At 34.9% G+C, this 25,295-nt stretch overlaps 2 protein-coding genes and 1 pseudogene across 2 annotated transcripts; 1 reads left to right on the plus strand and 2 right to left on the minus strand.

The window, feature by feature from the left end:
• Positions 1–10,623: 10,623 nt before the first annotated feature.
• LOC128226274 (uncharacterized) lies at positions 10,624–12,358 on the plus strand (the record flags this gene model as incomplete). The annotated part of the gene is made up of 2 exons (XM_052936155.1): positions 10,624–10,855; positions 11,052–12,358. Coding segments are annotated over 2 exons (1,254 nt in total), but the record flags the coding sequence as incomplete, so codon positions are not given.
• Positions 12,359–13,138: 780 nt separating this feature from the next.
• On the minus strand, positions 13,139–14,137 carry LOC128226275 (uncharacterized). The gene has a single exon (XM_052936156.1). The coding sequence runs from the start codon at positions 14,135–14,137 to the stop codon at positions 13,139–13,141; it is 999 nt and encodes a 332-aa protein (XP_052792116.1).
• A 6,597-nt stretch (positions 14,138–20,734) lies between these two features.
• LOC128226276 (glycine receptor subunit alpha-3-like) lies at positions 20,735–24,980 on the minus strand (annotated as a pseudogene).
• Between the last annotated feature and the right edge of the window lie 315 nt (positions 24,981–25,295).

Consider the following 25,295-nt stretch of genomic DNA (forward strand, 5'->3'; position numbering starts at 1 on the left):
CATTTGCTTTTCTAATGGTTTTTCTACGTCATACCTTTAATAAAAACTAAGTACTCAGTACGTTGAATAGAAAGACCATTATTCGCTCATCCTACTAATTGAAGTTTGTTAACAACAAGCAGATATGACTTTTCTAAAATGGTATGTGTTAGTAAGAATAGATAAGGTAAAGCCATACTTATTTAGAAGTGGAGAGCGATCGAGCCTTTTCGTAGTCTTTAAGATTTTACCCGTTATGTCTCAATGTCAAGATTATAAACCTGTGTATAAACGCATTTAACAGCATGGCGACGTAATGTCTGCCATAAGTACGGTTTATATTTTAGACCGATGAGCGATTTCGTTGGCTGGAAGTGGAATTTATATTCTAGGAATAATAAGTAACTAAATATACTAACAAAGCATGTGAACTGGTACTGCGTCGTTCCAGCATCTTCATTCCAGACTGTAGTTAGGACAACGCCGTTAGAATCCATGGACACCATGCACACGACGCTTCCTCCACCTAGGCAATGAGTATGCAAATGAATTTTCGGGATAAACTATTGCAAGAAAGACAACAACGTCGGTGATATTGAGTTTAGCCTGACGTAATTACACTGCTTTGAGGACGTCAGCACATATTGTATGAGAAAGGTCCATTTTGCTTACTGTTTATAAAAAAAAGGTGTACAACCTTTAAAGGGACAAGTATTTGTTTACTAGAATAAGCTATCTGTGTGTCACAGAGGGTGTAGTTGAAGGTCATCCTGGTGGTATCCTGGCAAGATTCCCAGTGTTCGATCCCCTGGCCACATGTCCCATTAACACTGTAGTGGAAGTCGTCCTGGAACACTGACGGACACGCCACTGCTGCGTTGGCCTCCTGGTCTGGAAATATTTTTCGGAATTCGCTCTTAATGAATAGGATTTTAGTAATGAGATCATTACTTAAAGGAAATCACCTATGGTTAGTCATTTTGGCTCGTTGATCTGGTCCAATAAACCGATCAATAATATACGTTTGGTTAAACCAGTATTGATTTTGATAATATAATTAGTTCAAATACACACATGATAGTAAGTAGACATATATTAACAAAGCAATCATGGTAGTCAATATTTGTAAGTATGCGATATCAAAAATTAGTTCTATTAGCAATTAAAGAACATTACAGAATTGAGAAGTAAGCATAAATGTGTTTAAATCTCTCCTCGGAATGGTAAAAGTTTGGAAAGGTAACAATTACATAGCGTTTAAAAAATGGAATTTAAGTAATTAATTTCATTGCAACACATTATAAATAAAGCATGTATTATATGTATTGATTACTATGGATTAAATTGTTACGCTTACTGTCTTTCACTAGGAGATGTATTCATTGACTGAGACTACGTCAGTGCACAGTCGGCTAATTACGTTAGAATCCGTCATGTCAGTGATGGTTTCATTGTCCAGTAGAGTAATTCGCTCCATATTGACACGAATTTGTTTTTCTGTGAGGAAAAAGTAACGTGTGCAACAACATGTTCAGGCTAATCATATAATCAATAATAAATATACTAAACAGTAATTGCTTTAGAAAAAACCTTTTTGGCATCGAAAAATGTAACAAAGGTTAGTGTAGATAAAATTATAACATTTTGGAATTGAATTGTATTTCCGGAACTTTAATGTATTCACGAGTACCTGATTGAATATAGTAATAGTATGAGTATTCAGTTATCTAGGTCATCTTTCAACACTGGAAGGGTTGATAGAATGTGCTGAATATCTTACACATTGAGTGTACGGAATAGTAACAATTCCCGTACACGATGAATATACGGGCGTGTACAATTCCCGTATATTATGGATGTAAGGAAATATACAAGTTCCCGTACACGGTGAGTGTACGGAAAAGTAACAATTCCCGAACACTATTGATATACGGAAATGTACTTTTTCCCGTACACCCATGTTGCAAAAAAGTTTGGAAATTTGTTATCATTTGACAGCATATATTATACGAACAACATTTATACCATTGACGTGTATACATTTTTCCGTGTTACTTTGAGAAACAAGAATATCTTTATGATACAGAAGAATAAGATTTGACAATGCTGAGTAGTGTTACATTTGACAGCTATATGATACGATCAACATTATTACATATACCATTGACTTATTCGTTTTTCCGTGTTTCAAAGTAACAGGAGTCACGTTTTGTAGAAATATTAACGCTTTTATGTGTTTTAACAGCCGTTGAAGAAATTACAATGACATCTATATGATACAAAATAATTGAATTCGACAATGCTGGGTGGATAAATTCACGGCTAGGGCCCGGGAATGTTTAGTTTCCCGTACATGATGAATATACTGGCGTGTACAAATCCCGTATATTATGGATGTTCGGAAATATACAAGTAACATTACCCGTACAAAACGGATACACGGACATGTTGTGTTTCCCGTACATGCTTAGTGTTTAGTTTCCCCGTATATGCTGAATATACCAATGGGGCATATAGGTTATGGGTGGAGGGGTTCACTCCTAAATGTTAGGACTTACAGTGAAACTGCGATCCCTCGTTCGAGAACCGGCATTCCCTCGAAGTCGGAGCTTGGTCTCGAACTTGTTCCTTCCATTTTCATATAGAATATACACACGCTGCATCGAAACCTAATTATGTCGAGCAGTCGAGCAATATCCTCGGTCCCAAGTATACAAATCGTGCACATAACCTTATGGCTCCCTCGAGGTCATAATTTCACACTTTTCCCGAACGCGTGTTCCAAAATAAACAAGAAAGACCATTGATGCAAAGCATCAAAGGGCGCCGTTTAATAGTTTATGCACTTGTTATATGTTGAAAAACAAGGAATGTCAAGGCCAACAAGCATATTATGGTGCATTGAACCGCATCTATGAAATTCTCAAAATATTTGTAGTATTCTGCATAACAACATAGGCAAAAGCATTGAAATTGAAGATTTTCAAGTTGAACATTTCATTAGGGGTAGGGTACATTAATGAACAAGACAGAATTAGGGTGCTTGTGCACTATACTTTTTGTCATTGCCACATACCCATATACCAAGTTTTATTTCAATACCATAAGTAGTTTTAAAGTAATGCTCTGGTCAAGAAAAAGCGGCAAAGGGCAATAATTATGTAATAAGCTTAAAAACAGCTATAGTCATTGTGCACTGCACTTCCTCTCGTTGTGTTAAATACCATTGAATGATGTTTAATGAAATTCCAAAAAAGTAGTTTTCTAGTTATGCTCCGGACAGGAAAAGATACAAAGGGAATAACTCTTGCAATACGCTGAAATAGAGTTATTGTTCATGTACACTGCAGTTCTAATCATATAGGGGGAGGGGGCAACGTCACCATGCTGGAATGACAACTTGTAGGGAAGAATAAGTGATATGAAATAACAATTTAACAATTTGTGTAGTACTTTGATAAACATTATCATTTCGTCCGAAAGTTGCAAACATAAATAGAACATAGTTATTGAACTGTAAAGTCGCAAACATAAATAGAACATAATTATTGAACTGTTATATAAAAAGTGAACATTGTTTACTAGATGAAATGCATTTATAACATAACATGCCTTGTTTTTAGCTGTTTAATAATACTAAAATGTAATGTAAAATTGCATAAAAATCTAGTCAATGGAGTTATTATGATAACTTCTTCATTTACATAGTAAAGAAGAGTTGAAAATGGATGTTTTAGTTGATATTAACACAAAAACAGCATGTGTCTTATTGGACAATGGCAATTTTTTCAAATATGATGAAAATAACGCATTCAAACTGAATATGTATCAGACTATGTATGAAAGAAATAATACTGTTTCTATTTTTCACAAAGGTTTTGAAATACAACAATGCACATATAAGCATAAATAGGCCAAATATGCAAAAAAAATAATAGTAAACAATGTGTGAAAGTGATACTGAACACTTAAAATTATTTCTTTGTGCATTAAATGAATATATAGCAGAAAAGCAATACTAAATCAAGTCCAAAATGTATAATAACATGAAGAACACCCCTTTATGAATATCTTCATAACAAATCAGAGTACATGTAAACAATAATCATTTATATCATTAGTATCAAATGTGTCTAGTTTAAAGTGTGTTTTCATTTGCATTAAATTACATTGTAATATATACCAGAAAAGCAATTATAAAAATCCTTAAATGTATAAGAAACTGAAGACAATAAAGAATAACACCCATTTATGAATATCTCCAAAACAAATTAGAGGTCACCTATATAAAACAATAATCAATCATATAATTAGTATCAAATGTGTCTAGTTTTTGTGTGTCTGTTCATTATCTTTAAATGAGCATCTTTAAAGTGAAACTCTTATTTGAAATCAATACATATAATTGTATTTATAACACATATCAAATTGAATGAAAAAACAATAACTACTTACTAAATAATCCATTTACTGAAATATCGTTTACTGATAACAAGCTTGTCACCCTGTTTATAATAGCAGAAAGCATGACAAATATAAAATGATTGGTGATTGCTAAAAGATTTACTGTGGTCTACTATAGTATCACAAGGCAGAAATACCATGTTTTATGTTCATTCTTATTAATTAGCAAATTGAACTCAAGATCCTTCATTAGAAACATCTATCAACCCATTTTGAAAAATGAAAACAATAATATTAATTATCATAAGTCTTATTTGGGAGTAAGAGTGCATCTTTAAAAATAGTGTGTGTGTTTTTTCACTTAAATATGTAACAATTCAATTTGACAAATGAGACAAAAGTTAGGAAATAGAAGTAGTAATTGTACATAATACAAAACAACAACAAAAATTGACAAAGCTCAATATAACAGGAAATCTATATGAAAACACAAATCCTTAAAGGCCATAATTATTTAAACTGAATAAAGGTATAAGTAATACACACTTTTATAAAGCTTTACCGACAACATAGTTATTATCATGGTACACTATGGGACTTTTATCCGAATTTTGAAGATTTTTTACTGTGAATTAAAAATATTTTGTCTATATTTGATTTTTTTTTCACATTATCAGAGATTATGAAATAAACACAACAGTTTCTGGTAAAATAAACTTTAGTTAACAGAAAAATAAAGTTCAACTGAACATATTATTGATACACATGGAAAAAATCATTTTGATTGATCTTGTGAGTCTTCGGAACAGAGCAGTATTTCGATGTTTGAAAATATATAACAGTTTTATAAATTCATAAAAAATAGTTAATAACAAGACAACCTGCTGAAATCATTTTAAATATTTTCTATGATGTCTAATGAACAATTTAAAAGGCAATTTATGATAGTTTACCGTTCAGTTTTGAAGGAAATATACATAATGTCATGTAACTATACATTTTTATAACTAATAAAATGCTTAAAAATCAACCTTTTTCTTGTAAAAAGCTTAATTGGACTTATTCATAAAATGTAATCATTCAAATAAATAAATTTTACTTGTGATACTAACTCAGAATTTAGATTTAAAAACAATGAATGTACTTTTAAATTAAAATATGTAAAGAAACAAGAACACTAAGTAGGCGGTAATGCCCCTCCAAAAATGTCAGAGTGAAAGTTCTCAACTAATGTCTTTTTAATATTTTAACATGTAAACAGTCTCTGTTGGTAATCGATGTCTATTTGTTTTATTTAGTCAATGGTATTCTAACATTTAGAATTTTTCACAATAATTCTTCACTCTTCAACATTTGAAGTTTGGTTTGTTCCCATGCGTTTGTACTTGTAGTGTGTGCACAGTTGAAAATTACTCAATGCTGAGTCAATGCTGATTTGGTTTTCATGCCCCTTCAGGTTCTTTACCCATCTAGAATGTTTAGTGCTGTAAAAGAAAAAAAAAGTACTTTCTAACTAATATGTATAGATAATAATACTGCCATACATATACAAAATAAAATATAAACAGTTTAATATTTCTCAACATTATTTAAAAACAACAACAATAAGCTGATACATACATGTATATAATATAAAGAAAATTACTAAATTTATCAATAAAATTCATCAACACCACCACCACCATCACCACCACCACTGGATTATTGAAAACAGTGAGTTTATAAAACAACAAACACCAAATCAAATATGTTTTATATGAAATAATCACATCATCTCTATCAGATGTGACTGGCTTGTGGATAGACATGGATGTCAAATCTGTCTCAATGATCCAACAAAGTATTTAATGCAGGCTGGAATTCTTCATATAATAGTAATATTCAGTCCTTTTCCTGCCTGAAAGAAATTAGACTTCTGATTATCAACCAACAGAAACTACAACCGTAAAACACAAATGCACATGTATTAATTATACATTCTGCACTAATATCCGTTTTAGCCAAGAGTAAGGGTTGGTAGACACAAATGTGTAGTTGTTGTGCATTTGGTTGATAATGATTCACAACAGTATGGCGTTCAACGAGACCTACACCAAGCAAATGAATGTCGCTTGTGTCCAAGCTGTTGTGGCTTACAGTCCGAAACCATGTACATCTTTTAATACAGGTTTATTTTGAAAATATGCAGTTTGAAAACAAATAATGGGTATTTTTAAGTCTAATATTTTTCTAAGATAAAACAATCAAATAAAAGATTACATACTCATATCATATACATAAATGATGTACATAAGTACATTTAAAAATATGTAACATGCACATAATGCACCAGTCAATTGTAACCACGGCCCCCCAGGTCTGGGGATATGCCGGGGAAATCCGGAAAAATGGGCTGTGTTTTTACCTTTCAGGTGGCCTCGCAGTGCCGGGTGAATGCGGTGGTTTTGTCTATGAGCAAAATCTAGCAGGGAATATGCCTTACCTAGGCTCCCTGGGGTACGGGGCATATGGCGAGGATTTGACCAACAGTTCGTCCCCGCAGGACGAGGATTTTACCCGGGGATGGCTGGATAGAAAGTCAAAGTCCCAGCTATTCCTCGGGCCTGGGGGGGGGGGGGGGCGTGGTTACAATTGACTGGTGCATTATAAGTAGATGTAAAGTATGTAACATGTATATTTATAGAACATGTAGAAATATTAAAATTCTGTCTTAACATTTAGCAAATAAAAATGAACACATAAACTTACACAACTAGTCAAGGATACTTACATGAATAGCCCTTTGATACAAATATCCCAGTTCCATGCTGATTGTTGAAAAAAAAAATTCGACAGAAAATCTTCTCTTACGCGTATAATTCACTGTCAGTGTGCACTTTTAGTGTTTACTTATTATAAACGTATATTCATGACAAAACTTCACCGAGTTTCCAACTATAAATCGACGATGTAGAAATTCCATTATGACCTATGAATAGCGGGGAAATACCTTTTGGTTCTAAAAATAGCAACATCCGGATATGTGTAGTGTTCTAAAAATAAAACAACTCGGGGGCAATCGTAATAAAATTTTACTAATGTCACCTTCAACACATTAACAAATAAAGTTAGGTGAACATTTAATTCCAATATCGATTAAATTAAAGAAAACAGCTTACCTCATGGTTTATTAATGCAGTAAACATAACAAAACAACATAAAACATAATTATTCCCATTCACATAATTACCGGTCCACACATTTTACATTTCATTCGGAACTCCTCCGAATATTTACATTTCCGGCACATGATATTACAGTTAACCAATCGGAAAAGGTAAACGAAACGGGAACAGTTATTAAACTTATTTGTCGTTCTTCCGATATAATGTTTTGAAGATAAATTGAAGACAATCTATTCAACCATAAATAACATTTTTAACACCCATGCAATCGCCATCCATTTGCATTTTTTAATCATAATAAAATAACAGTAAAACCCAACTGTCAATCAACTTAAAAACCGCTCCTACCACTAACTAAAATAAATTCCTATTCCATAATAGGCGCGCACTCCAGTGTGGCGCCAACAAACATTTGCTAGGTATTAAAATTTTCGCAAGTTGTAAAAATTGCAATGACAGTTGAAACTCAATTTGATAAGGTGTGAAAAAACGTTTATTACTGTTAACGCATGACCGATATTAGTTGATATGGGCATTTGAGATGATAATTATGAGAAGTTAATGACGAGAAGTTAATTGTGAGAAATGTAAATGAGTAATAAGATTATGAATAAACACTACCATGTCGATCCAACATCGGAATCTTATGAATATAATTCCTACTTGTCACTTTGCTTTGCAATATGGCAAGTTAATTGTGAGAAATGTAAATGAGTAATAAGATTATGAATAAACACTACCATGTCGATCCAACATCGGAATCTTATGAAAATTGCTTTGCAATATGGCAATTTTAAATAAAATTTCTATTTATTAATTTATTGATATTTCTTTTACAGTTTATATTTAGTATACATATAGAATACGACAGCCTTTGAACATATAAGCGATTTCCACAACGCAACACATAATCGGTGTCTTAGTAAACAGACGACTTCAAACTTAAAATACACTGAAATAGTTCATAACAGACTGGAGAATTGAAAATTGGGTCGTTTGAAACATCGGTTCCCTCGTATATATAAACACATAAGGCTATATCACTTCTAGTAAATCGTAGGAATTAACTAATACATTTTTCAGTTAAGTCCACAGACGACTGTTTCAATTGATGGGTGACCGAAGAAATTTGGTGCATAACTAATATATGTTGTTTTTATATTGAAAGGTGGCACCTAATATAATTAAGCAGTGTCATCACTGTCTTTTTCTCGGGTACTTTTATGGCCTTTTCAATAAGTGCATGTCGCGCGGAGATCATTTGTTTTCATAACCACATGGCCAGTGTGTCATAAATCTACGAAACACGAATTATTAAAATTATTAATTAATTTCATCGACAAGCTGCGGAAAATATTATTATCATATTATGCATGAATTGAATAATGGTAAATAAATAAATGAATAAAATAAGTAAACAAATATCCAGCAGGTTTATCTCACTTAAAATTGTATTCAAACGATTTTATATTATCTGTGACATCTGCTTTGATGAATTTTGATAAAAGAAGATCATATCTAAGATAAGGCGTCAAAAGAGACCGATTACTTTTTAAACACAACAAAAATATTCATCAATTTTAAGTTTTCTAATTGCATTTTATTAAAATTGCATTTAGTTATAATTTTGAAGAAACCAGATTTGTTTTGATCTTAATTTTATTGAAAATGGCTCTAATTGTTAGCTTACTTTCTTCATAGTTTGATTCCTATTATGAACGTCCTTTTCATTAAAAGCAGTTTACCCTAATCTTCCCATTGGTATGAGGGAGTATGAGGGAGTTGAAATAAAGATGCTCTTTAAAGATTGACAATTTTAACATTTTTTTAAGTTTGGTCTCATCTGATGAATTCGGCATCAATGCCTTCATTTCAGTCATATAAGACACCTCACAGTATAACAGATCTCAACTGTTTTGAAAACTGCCAAAATATTTAGATTTTTTAAAACTTAAGTATTATTGTAACGCTTTTAGCCATAAAACATCAATTTTCAAACCTAAATATGAACAATTGTGATCTGATCATTTGTCAGCAGTCTTATATCATTGAATTCCAGAATATTACGCAAAATTGGCTCATTCCAAGACAAAAAAGTAGTCAAAACGGTCAATCTGTGAGAGTGCAGTTTTAATACTCATTTATTATTATGTATGTAAAAGAAATGCAGAGGAAGTCAAAATCAATGCAATTGTGTTAATGTCAGTGTTTTTGGCGCTCGTTATTTGTTTAATCTTTCTCTCAATCATAAAGAACTCATTTGTAATAAATATTTAGAAAAAAGAGAGTATTATACAACTGATGTGCAGATTGTCGGAGGTCATGGCGGATAACAAAGGGCGACTGATAAGCCACGCCTTATTTGGACGCTGATTGGTCGGTCGGGTATTGGCCGGCTAGTTTGACTGACAGCGCGCGTTATGTCAATTAGTGACATGATCATTTGCTTTGAAACACCACATGGCCAGTGGGTCATAAAACTATAGGTTACACACCACCATTGTTATTCCCTATATAATTCAATGTAAAATTATAATTTTTAGACAACATTTAAAGGCATTTCGAGCGAATGCAGGCTATGATAACCATATATATTCTTAAAGTACAAGCTTTAAATTACATTTTAAGCCAATAAAAATGGGGGTCAACTTATTCCTAAGAAAAATCGCTCCACTTGAAAAACAAACTCTAAAAATTGCACCGTCCGCCATGACAGTTCTTCCAAAATGACCTTTCAACTATAGGGCAGCGGTTTATGCTTTAATCTCTACTCTAAATGATAAATCAAGCAATAATAGATACTTAAGGTATAAAAGTTTCAGGAATAATGATATTTTTGATTTACAGTGTATTGAGCATGTGAAAACATGTCTATCAATCATAAGAACAATTTTTTTATTGAGAATTTTCCACACAACGGAAGTACATATGACGTAATGGTGACGTCATTCCTATAGAGGAATTTCCGATTACGCAATAATCGGAAGTCGGCCATCTTGGAGGCAACTGCGCAATAACGCTTCCGCATAGATACAGTACAGTGCACAAATACAATACCATAGCTGTCAATTGGTAAACATCCTACGGCAAACTGGTGATTAAATGTGCTGTTTTGGGCTGTTCAAATAGGAAAGATCGTGAAAAGGACTTTCAATACTATAGATTGCCTGCAATTGTCAGCAATCAGGGTGAAGAGTGTGAGAAACTGTCTAGCGAGCGGAGACGTGAATGGTTGGCTAACATGAACCAGTGTTTTAAAAACAAAAACTTGGATAACGTGAGGATTTGTTCAGAGCATTTTGTCAGTGGTATGTACAGAAAATAATTATTGTAAGAATCTTATCAGATAAACGTTTTTAATGACTTATTACTAGATTGTTTTCAAACTAAAATGAAGCTTCACTAGCCAACCAAAATTATTGTTTTACACAGAAGCATACCAGAAATCCATTAGATTTATCAGAAAGAAATTCTACTTATGTTATTTATTTTTTCTAATTGAAGGAAAGAAGGCAGATCTGTATGACAGAACCAACCCAGACTGGTGTCCCACTCTGCGGCTTGGAGGATCCAACCCTGAACCAGTTGTCTCAACACCACTGCACAGTGCCACACCACATGTAGATCGGTATACGCGAGTCCAGGAGAGGTCTAAGCGTAAACGCCTTGAGCTAATACAGAACGATGAAGAAAGCACGTTTGAATCAAGTGATTCAGGATGTGAATGTGTTGCTTCTCAAACAGACATGGATGGTATCTTCATTAATTCATTGGACAGTGAAATTCGAAGATTGCGCGAAAAGAACTTAAAGTTGAAAAAGGACAATGTTGTTCGTTTGTCAAAGGAAGACTTTGAAGGCAATTGCGAGAAAGTGAAGCATCTTACAGGACTATCCACATTTGCCTTACTGATGACACTGTTTAGTTACCTAGAACCACATTTACAGCCTTCAGGTGTGCTTGACCACTTTAGAATGATGATTTTAACACTAATGAGACTAAGACTTAATTTGTCTGTGTTATTTTTATCATATGAGTTTGGCATTTCTCAGTCATCTGTTTCCAGGATATTCAGCAGTGTTAATGACACAATGTTTGCTAGAATGAAACCGTTCATACACTGGCCTGAAAGAGAAACACTGCAAAAAACAATGCCAATGCAGTTTAGAAAACATTTTGGCAAGCGTTGTTGTGTCATAATAGACTGTTTCGAGGTTTTCATCGAAAGGCCGTCCAACCTAAAAGCCCGCGCCGAGACCTGGTCATCGTACAAACATCACAACACTATCAAATTTCTAATTGGGATTACTCCCCAAGGAACAGTGTCCTTTATCTGTTACCTTTATTTGTCTAGAGGTTGGGGTGGTAGAGTGAGTGACAAATATATCACAGAACATTCCGGCTTTTTAAATAATATAGTTCCAGGTGATTTGATATTGGCAGACAGGGGATTTGACATTCGTGACAGTGTGGGCACTTTATGTGCACTGGTTAATATTCCTGCATTCACCAAAGGACGCAATTAGCTTTCACCAACAGATGTAGAGACCACAAGGAACATAGCAAACGTTCGCATTCATGTTGAACTTGTTATTGGAACTGTGCGGCAGAAATACTCATTTCTTAACGGAACTATTCCAATCCGCTTCCTAATGACAAAAGACAGCGATTTCACAGTGATTTACAAAATTGCTCATGTTTGCTGTTCACTTGTGAATTTGAATGATTCCGTTGTAGATTTTAATTAAGTGTTTCATCTTTGTTTAGTTTCTGTACATACATAATGTTATTAACGTTATTATATTGCCCACTGTTTGGGTAGTTATTCTACACATGCTTTTCTGATATAAAATTTACTGATATGCATATGTTCAGCTTTTGTTTTTTTCCCAATTCTGTACTCACCATGAGGTGACCATTAACCATGAGGTTACCATTGACCATGAGGTGATCATTGACATTTAGGTGACCTTTAACCATCGGGTAATCATTGACCATTTGGTAACCATAGACTTAATGACTATGAGGTGACTATTGACTGTGAGGTAACCATTGACCATGAGGAGACCATTAACCATGAGGTAACCATTGACCATGAGGGGATCAATGACCTTTAGGTGACCTTTAACCATGAGGTAATTATTGACCATTTGGTAACCATTGACTATGAGGTGACCATTGACCGTGAGGAGACCATTATGCAGTTACCATTAACTCTGAGGTGACCATTGACCATAAGGTTACCATCAACCATAATAGTGACCATTAACAAGTAATGAGTACGGTATGCGTGTTTGGTTAGACCCGCTATTAAAAGCATCTCATTTAAATCCATTGGATTTAGCAAGAACAACATAAACAACTGGCTTAGTTATCATTTTTAGGCAGTCTAGATAATAAAGTAAACATATATTTACATGAATACAACAAGTTCTTATTATGTAAGTTAAAGTCACAATAAGAATTATAATAATATGTACATGTAGTGTTCAATACAAGTCAAAAGTACATAGTCCCTTCTAATTCTATGGTCTGTTTTAATTTAACCGCTTTCGTTTGAAACATGGTAACTTTCTGCAATCGGGACATTATCATTTACCCTTTGGGGCATTTTCAATGTTAACACATCTATAGTGAAACCACTCTATCTCACAGGCTTCATTGTCACACCCAATCATTTTTCCATGTTCCACTTGGCTACAATAGCAATAGACTTCTTCCGTGTTGTCTTGTTTGTCTGTGCATTTTTTCAAAGGCGGACTGTTCTGACTGGCAGTGATTTTTTCTACAGACTGAAGTATTCCGACTGAATTTGTTGTTGGCAACCTAGTGTAAAATTTTCCAACAAGTTCTGGAAGAACTGCAGCATACATGATGTCTTTTGCACTGGCACAAATCTTGTCCCACAATTCAATGTTGAACATGATAGCTTCTACATGCAGGTCGTTTGCTGTCCACACAACAAAGTATCCGACTTCATGTTTTGAAACACCATGTTGTGTTTGGACTTGATATTGATACTTGTGTTCAGGTTTGAGTTCAAGCTCGCCATCTCTTCTCTGTAAGCAGTCAACAGTGTCCTCATTAATATCTTCGTAGCGAGCATTGAATGGGCACTTAACCTCAACATATGCCGGTCCACAGCAGTTACAAATAAATATTCCATCAGGTGAAGCACCAATGAATGGAACATCCTGGCTGATTACAAATCCACTGTTCTGTAGCCTGCTGTTTTTATGCAATGGCCCTATCTCCTCCATGAACTTTTGTAGAGCATCCGTCTCATGGTCACATCCCCATTTCATTGCATTTGTCTGAATACATTTCTCGCCTGGGTAGCATATTTCCTTAATCAAACTCTGGGATGGTGAAGCTTTATTTGTTGAGCTGACTGCTTTTGCCTTTGACGCTGTAACCCTTCCTGCTCTATACCTTTGCCACAATTTCGACTGTGCCTGACCTCTTGTCTCTTCTTCGACATTATCGGCTTGCTGTTTGGAACAGTCCACACTGATACCGGCACATTTGTCAGTAAGTTCTTTATAGTTTATGTCATCACATTTGACATCTCTCAACTTGGTTAATACCATTGGGTATTCCTTTAGGTCTGGTTTGGGCACATACTTATCAGCATACGGCTCTACAATCGAGAGTAGTGCTGGTTTTGAAGTCAGTTATTAAGACATCATATAACATAGACTAAATTTTGTTTTTATTATCACAGGAAATGCAATGACATGTGCTTATTAAAACAAAAAGAATAAGGGTATTTTTGAGAGCATTTATTTTGGTTATTTAGGCTAATTGTATATCCCCCCCCCGAGTCCGGAATAGCGGGGACTTCGACTTCCGGTCTCTCAAAACCCGGGTAAAATACCCGACCTGCAGGGACACACTGCTGGTAAAATCCCTGCCAAATGGCCCCGCAACCCCGAATACCTATGTGAGGCCCATTCCCGACTATTTTCAATATGAAGACAAAACCACATTCACTAGGCACTGCGGGGCCACCTGAAAGGTAAAAACATATACCCCTGGAACAAGGGCGAGGGGTGGGCGCAGCAGTGGTTACAATTGACAAGTGCATTACACTCCCGGATTATGCTGCAAATAAAAAAAATATAAGGTGATAAACTTTAGGCTTACTTATGCAGAGGGATATCCAGACCAGTGTTTATATCGCTATTTGTGAAGAGATATTTGTTCAAAACTGTTGTTTTGTCAGAATTTGATCAAAAATGAGCTTGATACATCAATTTGGACCAAACAATGACTAATGTTCCAGTTAAGTTGACCTGTCATCTTCAGCATCGTCGTAACGAGGTAAAATTTTGGTCCCTTGTATTATGACTTGAATAAAATACTAAGTTGATCATTCCGATTTCGATTTAAAACGAGTCACTAATTACGCAATATAATCGCTACCAGTCTCGGATACACATGCTTTATTGCATAATGATTGCTTTAAATAATGATCGTTTAGTGCATGAGACGATCAACAATGACTTCAAGCAAGCTCAAATCATATTAATTGTCAAAAATAAGATTTAATATCCAAACTTCGAGCCACATTGTTTATACCGGAAGCCGCCATTTTGATTGAATTTATTGAAACCCATGCTAAACCGATCGATATACAGTATAAAAACACTACGCATCGGTAACTTCCCTTTACAAAAACACGAAAACTAGCGTAGAAAAATTATAGTTGATTATTTTTAGCCTTTTAATAAATTATTACCTGAAAAAAATCTGCTTGGCGATCAAAATAGAGGTGCGGGCGCACAAACAAAATAAAAATATTTTTTTTTACATTTTAAAAAAAATAGGAGCGGTTAATCCGCGAAACGAAATATTAATTTGGTGTGGCCTTATCAAATAAAAATGTTCAAAAATCAGAGGCCAAAGTAATATTGAATGAAAATAACACTCATATCTGATCCAAAATCTGTTTGTAATATTCTGAATGATTTTTATGTCAATATAGCAAACAATATTGGTATTAACAGTTCTGTTATTGTAGACAATACTCACCCAAGCATAGAAGCTATCATAAGAGAAAATCCAAATGTTAATGTTTTTGATTTTAAACCAGTAGACAACAAATATGTTCATAAACTGTTATGCAGTATTGACTCTAAGAAAGCCACTGGTGTGGATAATCTCCCACCAAGGGTTATAAAAGCAGGTGCAGATTCACTGACAGAACCCCTTACAAATATTGTCAACACATCTTTTGCAACAGGAAACTTCCCAAATGCTCTCAAACTTGCTAAAGTTACACCCTTTTTTAAAAAAGAAGACCGATTCCAAAAGAAAAACTATAGACCTGTCATTATTCTCCCTACTATATCCAAAGTTTTTGAGCAGTCGGTTAGTGAGCAACTCTGTTTTCATTTTGAAAATATTTTTCATAATTTTTTATCAGCTTTTAGAACATATTTTGGTTGTCAAACTACTCTACTCCGATTAATTGAGGATTGGAAGAGGGCCCTGGACAACCATGAGTATGTAGCGGCTAAACTGATGGACCTATCCAAGGCCTTCGACTTCCTTCCCCCACGATCTTATTGTCCTAAAACTTAAAGCCTATGGGCTCTCCGAAAAAGCTGCCGACCTCGTGCATGATTATTTGACTAACCGCAAACAAAGAGTAAAACTGGGCGATTTTCATATTGAGTGGATGGATATATCAAAAGGCGTACCACAGGGATCGATCATGGGACCGTTGATTTTCAATATTTTTATCAATGATATATTTTATTTCATTCATCAAGCCAAAGATTACAACTATGCTGACGACAATACTTTATCTCACTGTGATTCCAACATCAACAACCTAAAACAAGTTCTTTAATCTGAAAGTGCTATCCTAATCGAGTGGTTTGAAGATAATCTAATGCAAGCAAATCCTGATAAATTTCAATCAATATGTATCGGAAAGTCCACATTAAGTAAACTAGATTCCTTCAGAATTGAAAACTCAGAAATACAATGTGAAGAAAGTGTTAAACTCTTAGGAGTAGTAATTGATTCACTGTTAAACTTTGATGCTCATGTTGCAACTATTTGTAAGAAATCAGCCCGGCAAATAAATGTCTTGTCAAGATTGTCTATATATCTCACACAAGATACAAAATTACTTATCTACAAATGTATTGTCCGTTCCAATTTTAACTACTGCCCTTTAGTATGGCATTTCTGTAATCAACAAAACACTGCAAAACTAGAAAAAATGCAATATAGAGCTCTGAAATTAGTCTTTTATGATTACACATCGAGTTATAAACAGCTATTAGAAAGGGTAAATATGCCAACCCTTCATATAAGCAGACAAATCGCTGTTGAAGTTTTCAAATGCTTACACAAGTTATCTCCCATTTACATACAAGAACTTGTCTCTGTTAAATCTAAACATTACTCTTTCAGTCATGCTCGACATTCCAAGTGTAAATACAGTTACTTATGGTAAGAAAAGCTTTCGTTTTGAGGCCAACCAAGTATGGAACAGTCTGCCAAACGAATTACGAACAACTACTGATTTCAAAGAGTTTAAGAGACTGATCCCTACTGGAGTGGCAGCAAATGTAAATGCTCTATGTGTGTATAGTTTAACAGCTTTTCTGTTATACCTTTTACCTTATGTGCTTGTAAGCTTTACTAACCACTGCTTGTGCTTGTATAACAAATGTATAGCTGTAGATGAAATGTGTCTTAGTTGCTTTATGCATGAAATGTGAACTATGTGCTTTTGTTATCTGTTTATATATTCTCCAAATGATGTGCATGACCAATATAATAACCTCTTTCCTGTTTGATTATTAGAAGAATATTTTAGTATGTAAGTAATGCATCATCTTTTTCTTAGCAAAAAGCTATTGCTTTTCTGTAGTCTGGTTATATTCCTATGCTTGCAGTGAATGCTAATCAGTTCACCACAGGTCTGACCGTGGTGATAATAGGATCTTTTATACCCATGTTTTATCTATGCATCGTAATGCGTGATATTTCTTCAGTGTCTTAATTTCTTTTTGTCTTATATATTTTTTAGAAAACGATTAGCGTTCACCTCCAGCATCTTATTTGTGTATATAGTAAAAAATCTGTCCTATATGTTGAATTGCTTTGTAATAGCCGCTAACAACTATCTTATCACTTAAATATGTATTGCTGTTTGAATTACATGGTTTGTGTCTTACTGTTGCTTTTATTTAAATTTCACTTAATGCATTGGACCAGTATTTAAACCATAAATATGTTTTATCTTGTAACTTTTGATGTATCTGGTTGTTTTTTCTTTATAACGAAGCCTATAATCTCATTATAACCTATGTTTTAACATTTTAATTAACATGTGATATTATGATCTTGCATATTTTCAGTACTTTTGTTTGTCTGTTATTGGATAATCCATTATGTCGGAAAATAGCTCTCAGCTAGTGTTGTTAATGTTTATCATAACCGACTTTAAATAAAGATTATCTTATATTATCTTATCCACAAAAAGATGAAAGCTTGTGTTGTTGATTTTATTTTGACAAAATGATTGAAAGTAACAAGGGCAAATTAAATTTAAGCAAAACCGTTCATCCAAATTCTGAATACAAACATTATTACGGTACAGTTGGAGAAGATGCGAACTGTGGACCGATAACCCGCCCCTCCGTGTTAAATAAATTAAAGGAGCTTAATCGCTTAGATAATATATATTTTTACTGCTACTGTAACAAATTTCCTCTTAGGCACACAACAGTTAATTGCAGCATACATTAACCAAATGGACACCCTTCCATAAATCAGTAGTACGGTTAATCTATTTTCCTTTCGACCCGTTTAAAACCGAAGGGAGGTAGTCCATCGTATATGGACCGCTTGTTTATATGCTGTCTATTCCGATTTATCCTCTGTTCGACAACCTAGATACTGGTTAGATTCACACTTGAAGGCCTGTTTCTAATACGGAATGACTCAAAAATTATAAAGTCTAGTTACAAATGTTCGTAAAAATCCAGACAAGGTTTAAAAATCATGCTACTGTCGAAAGTTAAGCACGTTTATTCGAAAGAAACACTGAAGATCAAACTCTGCGGGCATTCATTCCAAATTTACAGCCTGATGTATTTTTAATATATGAATGCCAGACTGTGATTGGTGAAATGATATCCTTGAATGTAGTGCTGTGAAACCGGTATGTAATCGTCTATAAATTCAAGTATTGTTTTTCTTCATCTGTCGTTGAGTTATAATCTTTATAGGCGTCCCCTCTCTCACGAAGTATGCGTTTGAGTTAACATTTCTATCGCCCTGATTTTAATCAAAGACAATTGCGTCTTAAAGTTGCAGAGTATAGATGATTGAAAACAAACATTTGAGTCTGTAAACATTTTGTCATAATTGAACACGGATGGTGAACAAAAAAGCAGGGTCGATAATAAATGTGGGGTTATTGTTCATGACAGTGTCAATGTTCTGTATGACGATTTAGGTAATATACCTGGCTATTACATGTACTCTCTTAGGGCCTCTATAGTAAATGAACACAACAACCATCATATATAATTGCTATATCTTTGTTTATCTACATGTATAGCATTATAACCGTTGTAAACATCCATTTTACCCAGATAACGGATTTTCCGTCATTGATTACTAATAAGGCCATGGGTGTAGCCTTTCATTGATATCTAATGTTATGATTGGTGATTTTGATAAATGGAGCGACTATGTACCGCTACGCTTTTCATTGTATTGTTACAGTTTTTTGCCCAAGGAGAGTCATAACTTGATGCTAGATAGAAATGGAACAATATACTGCATGACCGATTCCGTTCATTACATATTTTTATTGAAAATAATGACTGTTAAAATGGATGTTCGATAAATAGTGTTAAAGATAAATTTACAACAATCGTGACAAGAAAGGCTTCGGTACAGCGTTAATGAGCGTCGACAAATATGTTTCGAAAAATCAATATGTTCATTTATGCTGTTTATATATATATATCTTTGGAAGGACATAAGGGATAAAATGTAAATAAGTATTACATCCATTCACCTTCGGTTTGTCATGAGGAATTTTTTTTGCCGAATAAAAAGGAATGAAAGTTAAAGCGTGATACCTTTCAAAACGTGAGTTACGAATTAACTCATTATCTGACATCAGACTTAGGTTGTTGTTTTGTTCACCGCTATGTTTAAAAAAACGTAGGTACCAGCTTAAGAGAAAAAACGTGAGTTGTTTGATAAAAACCAGGAATTTAACGTTATGACTCTGATTGGTGACTCGGGTAGGTGTAATTGAAAATCATTTTTATCTTAACTACTGTTCTGTCCATGATACTGTTCCGTCCAGACCGTTCCGTACAGACGTTGGACGTTTCTCTGCTCAGAGCAAGTACACACGGTTTTATGAACATTTATTCAGCATGTATCCTAGTAATACCAATTAAGCTTTGTACACACAATACTAATATATTGTTCATGTTATGCGAGAAATCATTTAAACAATAGCGATAGGCAAGTATATACAATGTATGTATCCTCTTGGTGTTATCACCCTTTCTTTATATATCTGTAAAAATATATAAAAGGTAAGCACAACGTATATTGTCTTGCTAAAGGCTGTTTAACGCACGTCCGGTTTAATGGCCGTCTTTGATTTATCATTTCACCGCATTCGTCATTGTTTTCAGTTATAATCATTCATCTTGACCACATGACAAATTCGTGTTGTTGTAGTTGTTAAGCTACGTCAGATTTGCTTGGTTGCCAGATTGTGTAAACGCTCCAAAAAACGATGATGAAAACAATAAATGCAACAGGAAATGCAACTCTCGAAAAACGGTCCATTATACGAGCATTCTTCCGACTGAAGGCAAACACATTCCAATTATTTAATCGACCGCAATTTGGAGTCTGAAATGCACATCGGATAGAATGAAATAGTAGTAGTATTTGCTCAACGTATATACTTTTGTAATAATGGTGTGTTCCAGCTCTACTCCATTCATTAGGCGAATTTGCATGTACACCAATAGGTATTCGTGGGTGTTTGAAAACATACGAGCCAATTTTGTATTCATGTTACTGAAGTATGCTCAAACATTGTTACAAATCAGCTAAATAAACAATGGTTTTAGATTTTGACAATTTGCAAGTAAGATGGAACTGGTCGTGAGATAAAGACTTCAGATCAGCTTACGACCATCAACAACGGAAAAGTCATGCCAACTGTAATGGTTATGCCTTAATGTTTTATAGCTTACATCATTTTTCAGTTCGCCATCCTTCTTTACCAGACTGGTTGTCTCTTCCTTTGTCTGGTTGTCTCTTCGCTTGCCTACTCTTGTGTTCACATTCACAAACGCAAACTCTATCGGAGCGATAAAGACAAATACCATACAAACGGCCATCCAAACATCTATCCCTGAAACAAAAGTCAATACAATATTATAAGTCATTTGGAAATGTAGCTGCATTTTTCGAATTAAGGGTAAGTCATGAAATACAGGAAATAAAGGCATACAACATAAACAAAGCATTAACAAAGTATTTAAATGGTGTTAAGAAGTGTATACTTTCTGTATCGTAACACTTCATTTACTCGTAGTTCATACTCATATCCTGTTTGTCTGTTTGTTGGTCCATCCACATTATTCTTCTATTAGAGATACTGTTTCTTTGATAACGTCCTATTTCCTTTAGTGTCAAGTTCATAGTTCACGTTATCGTTGTATGCATGTTCGTATTGTACAACAATTTATAATAAGACATAATTTACCCAATATTGCCTTGAGTATTGATTGTACAAATGTAAGGATTTAAGAATATAGATCAGCGCACATTCTTACCTTCGATATAGGACACCTTAGGGAGGGAGGAGCGAGCACGTCATGGTGAGTACGGTAAGAAGGCCGAGAGAGATGCGGGCCGGTACGGCGTGAATATCCAGCCAGAAGGAGACCCACGACAGAATCACAATGAGGATTGAGGGGATATAAACCTGTGTTATGTAGTAGCCAAAGTTCCGTATCAATTCAAACTGCATCATTATACACGTGTAGTTCACTGAAAAGTAAACATCAAGGGGTGTAATAACTTATGTTGACTATCGCCAAAAAAGTGTACAGTTATCTACCCTTATGACGTGTTCAGTATGGGCCGTACCGAGTTGTCTTAGTACTAGTAACAATAGGAATATAACAACCGTGATTTTTATTCAAATACATCCACCCATAAAACAAATTGCTGAACACAAAGGTAGTGGTGATTTAAATATAGGGGAGGATTTACGAATTAATTTTGAAAATTCTAATGAACGATTAACTATCAAAGGAAGCATCAAAGAAACTATACAATACATAAGGCAAAAGAAACACATTGCACTAAAACCGCCGGCATTGACAACGCGCTAAATATCGTTTTCTTAAATCGATCTGTGTTTTTAGGGGTAGTGGAAGATAAAACTTGATCATAGAAACATGAAGAGAAAATAAGCGCGTCACCTACTGAGGGACAGACATTAACAAGCACACTACGTTTGCAAACGATGGGCATCGTACTCGCTGGTATTCTACACATCCGTAGGATGTTTTTCGTTCGTTTTCATGGGTATGGAAATTATTCTAGGAAAGCTTTTTTGCGAGACTGTTGGGTGTTGATGGTTTCTATCAAGATAAGAAAAGGCTTTGTTTGACGTTACCTATGTTGCCATGCGTATCGCCAGTATAGGACTTGTCACACCTATGAGTTTCTATTTCCCCGAGATCGAACTGTGCCAGAAAAAGGCTCCTGTCTATCTCCAGCGGAATGGAGTTCCACTCAAACACAAGGTTGTCTGTGCTGTACCCGTCTGTGCAGAACAGAAAATTAAGATAAACACTTCTGATTAACATTCTTAAGCGAATTACGCCACAAAACAAGAACAACACAGGATAAAACATTCAAAGATCGAGCTTATATACTAGTACTAGGTATGGTTCAAAGTGACGTTGTAAGTTTAATTGTTTTCATTCAATAAAGATTGTAAAAAATATATGACAAACAATATATTAATTTCTCCTGTTAGCACGATGTTACGTGAGAGTGTGTTTTTTTTGTTGTGAGGGCAACCAGAGTACCTGAAGAAAAACCCACTCGTCAGGCTTAGAGAACATAAATCAATCTTACATTCAGCCAGTACGGGTATCGAACCCTCGTCGTCTAGTGAGAAGCGATTGCGCTGCGCTAATCAGATTACCTAATGTGGCATCTAATATAGAAATCCACTTATAATAAATAAGAACGAAACAATTAGTGCTGACTGTGTATAAAATACAAATAAACTTACAATAGTGACAAAGTAGGGGCACAACAATTTTGGAGTATTTTCCTGATCCCAGTAGAAAGTTTAAACAGTGTTCAATATTGATAAAAAAAATCTTCCTTTTATAGGATTTATTACCGTCATAGGTCAGTGCATTACTATCTATGTGATTATCCTTTAGAAAAATATATGTATATAAAAGAAGTATTAAAATAATTACAGCTTTCCATCATATTAAATGTAACAAAACTGGTGGTCTAACTGGTATTTCCTTAAATTCATGCTGCATTTCAAAGTAGCTGCAATTCTGAAAAACAAGCAAAACGTCAATTTAATCAAGTTTTAACAATGTTTGTGCTATGTTGATCCGAATTTTATCAAGTTTATGAGTTATTTTAAGACGATGAAGCTTAAAGTTAAATGAAAGCGCTATGAGCGTTGAAAGGCTGTAGGCGTGACAAGCGTAATTGTACTTATTAACAATAATGCTTACAGGCAATAAAAATCGAATCAGTCGTCAATTGTCTGGTTTTGATACTACGAGTGTCCCCTTGTCGCGTCAAAGACGTTATAGTTGATTAATAATATAATTTATTAATTAGGTGGTTTCATATTGGCCCAGTTATTTGTCCGAGGTTAGTATTTCACGCCTTAACTATATCTTATGCTACGTCATTTTGAGTAAAACATCCTTATACCTTACCTTATTATTGGAGCTCATTTCCTTTTTCATTCATGGATTCTGCTTTTATAGACTAGTCATTGTTGAAAAAGACATGCATCTCTTATAATAGCATTGCACAATCTTATAAATAAAGCCGATTGCACTATACAGTCTCAGGAAGCATATCCGTTCGTGATTATTGGAGCTCATTTCCTTTTTTCATTCATGGATTCTGCTTTTATAGACTAGTCATTGTTGAAAAAGACATGCATCTCTTATAATAGCATTGCACAGTCTTATAAATAAAGCCGATTGCACTATACAGTCTCAGGAAGCATATCCGTTCGTGATTATTTCGTAAACCGTGTGCCAAAAGTTAAAAATTGATTTCGCGATTGTTTTCCCCTTTGTCATCCATTTTTGCTGGTTTCCAAAAAAAAATGTCTTTAAATCCATTAACAGGTTAAATACAACTGTAATAACAAGCCGTACAAAGTGGTCGCGGTATTTTATAGGCTAGCCATTCCAAATATGTTTAAAATTATGCAAACAATTTTCAAAATTAGCGCCCCTTACATGGAAAAATTGGTCCCAGCCTGGTCACGTGTAGGGATGCTGAGATATCTTCGAGATTGCCAAGCCCATTTTAGGGCATTTTGTGCTGCAATTTAGCGTATAAAATAACCTTATAGGCGAATGGAAATTGTGACGTAATAACGTCAGCGCTGCGCCGACGTGCGCGTGACGTAGGGTATGGAGAGACGTAAATTTCAATACCAGAACCAACCTCCTATCATTATTGGTTCCGAAGATATGTACGAGATTAGCTCCCTCTTATGAGCTATATGGGAGCGCGTTTTGTTTACGAAATGTCGCGAATTTGCGCATACTTTGACGCGCTTGAAACCAGTGACCAACTATCATCCCGCACACCCCGAGGGGTGCATCTTGAAGGGTTTAGCGTCCCCTACATGGAAAAAGTGGTCTTCATTGCACATATTAGGGTTTCTACATAAAAGTGATTTAACGCGTTCCTCAAAATAAGTCTGACAATCTTTTTGAGCTGTCTCAACAACTGCTTTCCAAGGATCGACATAAAGGTCATGTGATTGGTCGCCGTCATATGTCCCTCCTCCTCCTCCTCCTCCGCCGCATCCTCCTCCGCCGCATCCTCCTCCTCCTCCTCCTCCTCCTCATCATCATCATCATCATCATCTTCTTCTTCTTCTTCTTCTTCTTCTTCTTCTTCTTCTTCTTCTTCTTCTTCTTCTTCTTCTTCTTCTTCTTCTTCTTCTTCTTCGTCTTCTTCTTCTTTGTCTTCGTCTTCTTCTTCTTCTTTCGACAGATCATCTACATGTTCAGAGTTGCATTTCATTCTTTTTTCATTGTTTACGCGATCAAAAATGGTTTTACTCTCACTCAAGTCATGGTCGTGAGTGTCAACGTTATTTTTGGATGCCGACATGTCTTTCTCGTGTCCCCGCATATGCCTTCTATAATTATCTGACCGTGTGTATGACCTGTGACAGACGTGACAAGTGTATCCAATGACTGTTAAATAACGAATAACCAAAGCGCTGTTTAAATGTGCCATATATAGCGTATATATCTCTGTACTATACATAACCAACTTCTTCTCCTTCCCCCCCCCCTAATGATAACAATCCTCCTCTCCTCCTCCTCCTCCTCCTCCTCCTCTCCTCCTCCTTCTTCTCCTCCTCCTCCTCATGTGGTGGAAAACCCTGGCTTCAATGAAAAGGTTGAGGAGCTTGAAATGACA

Source organism: Mya arenaria, chromosome 3 (assembly GCF_026914265.1).
Source record: "Mya arenaria isolate MELC-2E11 chromosome 3, ASM2691426v1".
Lineage (NCBI taxonomy): Eukaryota > Metazoa > Mollusca > Bivalvia > Myida > Myidae > Mya > Mya arenaria.

What these genes read in the sequence shown, in the direction of transcription:
- LOC128226275 (XM_052936156.1), bottom strand. Translation starts at nt 14,137, where the DNA reads ATGGTATTAACCAAGTTGAGAGATGTCAAATGTGATGACATAAACTAT.